Source organism: Ptychodera flava, unplaced genomic scaffold (genome assembly GCF_041260155.1).
Source record: "Ptychodera flava strain L36383 unplaced genomic scaffold, AS_Pfla_20210202 Scaffold_87__1_contigs__length_454918_pilon, whole genome shotgun sequence".
Taxonomy (NCBI): Eukaryota; Metazoa; Hemichordata; class Enteropneusta; family Ptychoderidae; genus Ptychodera; species Ptychodera flava.
In genome coordinates, this window is record NW_027248409.1 from 184,888 (window position 1) to 187,541 (window position 2,654).

The window sequence follows — 2,654 nt, forward strand, 5'->3', positions numbered from 1 at the left end:
TGTAAAGTTACAATACTTTGAGTTGTTAATCTTATTATTCATATTCACGGGCATGTAAACAGACCATTACTGTGTATTTGTGGTCAGTCACGTGGTTCAGCTCGACAAATCAAAATGCGACTGGCAGGGCATGGTAATATAATGATACGCAGTCAACTTTCCGCTCGTCTGTGGAAGACGTTCAGTCTACGTGCAGTGTACTCGACACACCAATTGCCAAGTCGTTCGCGAAAATGGACGCACAACAGAAGGATAAATTGAGATATTTGTTCAATACTGCATATGCTGTCATAAAGGCCGGAAAGCCATTTTCAGATTTCGAGTTCTTGTGCCGTGTTCAACTCAAAAATGGTTTACCGCTCGGACACAATTACATAAATACGCACGGTTGCACAACGTTTATGAAGTCTATCGCCGATAATTTGAAACGGCGGATTTCTGGAGAGATTAAAGACGCAAATTTCGTCAGTGCACTAGCTGATGGTAGCACCGATAGATCCGTTGTTGAGCAAGAAATAACGTACATTCGTTATGTAGGAAAAGAGAAATTGCCAATAACACGACAAGTCAGCGTTGTCCAAGTGGAGAATGCGCAGTCTCAGGGAGTGTTCGATGCGTTGGTGACAGGCCTCGCGGAAGTCGATCTGAATATGCAGGACCTTCACCCCGACAGCGGAAAGACGCCATCCCTTGTCTGCGCTAATTTTGACGGCGCGTCCGTAAATATGGGGAAGAAAACTGGAGTTGTTACCAAAATCAAAGGAATAATACCGTCGGTAGTTGGAATTCACTGTGTTGCTCATAAACTCGAGCTTTCCATTTTAGATGCATCTAAACGTCTGAAAATAATGACAGACTTTGAAGAAATACTGAAGGGCATTTTTTCTTTCTATCATTTTTCGCCGAAACGTCGCCGAGAACTAGCCGAGATCTCGAGAATCTTTGAGACAGATTTAGCGCACTTCTCGTCTGTCAAACAAGTTCGCTGGCTAGCGAGTAAAGAAAGGGCCGTCAAAGCCATATCTCGAAATCTGAGATCAGTTGTACTTTATCTACAACACAACGCCACTGCCGGAAACCGTGCTGATGATGCAAACCGTGGAAAGGGGTTTTTGAAAGGAATTACTTCTATCCGGTTTCTGAAGATGATGTTCTTTCTGCTTGACTACCTACCCATTGTATCAGATCTATCTAGAGCATTTCAACTTGAAGATTTGCTCATAACTGAACTTCCTGATAAACTTGAACAAACTGTAGTCAGATTAAATGCTCTGAAATCTGTTGCTGGGAATAACATGCAGTTTTTCTTGCAAAATTACAATGTTGATGATCGAAAGTTTGGTGAAATAGAAATCAGTGGTCAAGCATTGACACCTGAGTACACAGTGTCTGAGTATACAGATTTGATTGATAATACTGTAAACTATATCAGTGACCGATTTGATAACTTGAATGAGCCACCACTGAAACAACTTCAGTGTCTAAATTTCCACAACTGGCCACTGGGTACTGAGGAAATATATGTTTATGGAAATGATGATATGCATGATTTGATGTATGATACTTGTGTATCTTCATACTTCACAGAGTTTGAAAGAGATTCTGTTTGTAAAGATTGGTTGGCCCTCAAATTATACTGCAGGAGGTTCAGAGCCAACTCTCTTCTCAGTGTTTATTCACTTACAGTACTACAGTCAGTCAGCATAGTGGGTGACCCCATGAAAAAGCTGCTTGATTATATGTTTACTATCTCCCCCAGTACCAGTGCATGTGAGAGGGGTTTCTCTAAAGTCAATGTGATCAAGACAGAATTAAGAACCACCATGAATCAAGAGAATTTTCAAAACAACTTTTTGTAATGTCAGAAGGCCAGATCTTGAATCCTTCAATCCTGATGCTGCAATAGCAAGGTGGCTAGTGAGTTGTGAGAGGTCCAGACATGTAGAGGGTCACAAATTGCCTGGCCCACGTGTTAATACACAGCCAGATTTTGAATTTGAAAAATCTGCAAAGTGAACCAACACCTTTATTGAAGCTTATATGACATGATAGACATATAAACATGTATAAACATGTGTCAGTTGTGTTATACTGCAATAAATCAAAGATATATTTCTGTGATACTACTTGGTAAGAGCATAATTATTTTTTATACCCACCCGGTAGAAAATTTCAGGGCAAGTGAGTTTTTGCTACGGACAAGTAGGAAAATAGTGGCTACTTGTCCTGGGACAAGTGGATAAAAATTAAATTTTTCAGGCCCTGATATATATATATATATATATATATATATATATATATATATATATATATATATATATATATATATATATATATATATTTTTTTTTTATTTTTTTTTTCTTTGGGAAATTCTTGGTGGGAAAAAAGGAAAACTGAAATTACAAAATGTACTATTTGAATCCTCTCTCCGAGAAAAAAAAAGTGATAAGTAGGCTGTCATTTTGTATAATGCTAATTAACTCCCATTACTCAAAGCTGACTTAGAACTACGTACAATATTTTCTTTTTGCTGAGTTTGACAAACAAATGTCACTTACAAAAATAAAAGGTTAAGAAGACAAATATGGGTTAACCCCCACCAGATATAGGTCACTTGCATCATTATGAGGACATTAAATATATGTGTGTCAGA

The 2,654-nt window shown here is 38.2% G+C and overlaps 1 protein-coding gene across 1 annotated transcript; it reads left to right on the plus strand.

Annotated features, from left to right (window-relative positions):
- The first annotated feature begins 233 nt into the window (after positions 1-233).
- On the plus strand, positions 234-1,859 carry LOC139129051 (zinc finger protein 862-like). The gene has a single exon (XM_070694723.1). The coding sequence runs from the start codon at positions 234-236 to the stop codon at positions 1,857-1,859; it is 1,626 nt and encodes a 541-aa protein (XP_070550824.1).
- The last annotated feature ends 795 nt before the right edge of the window (positions 1,860-2,654 follow it).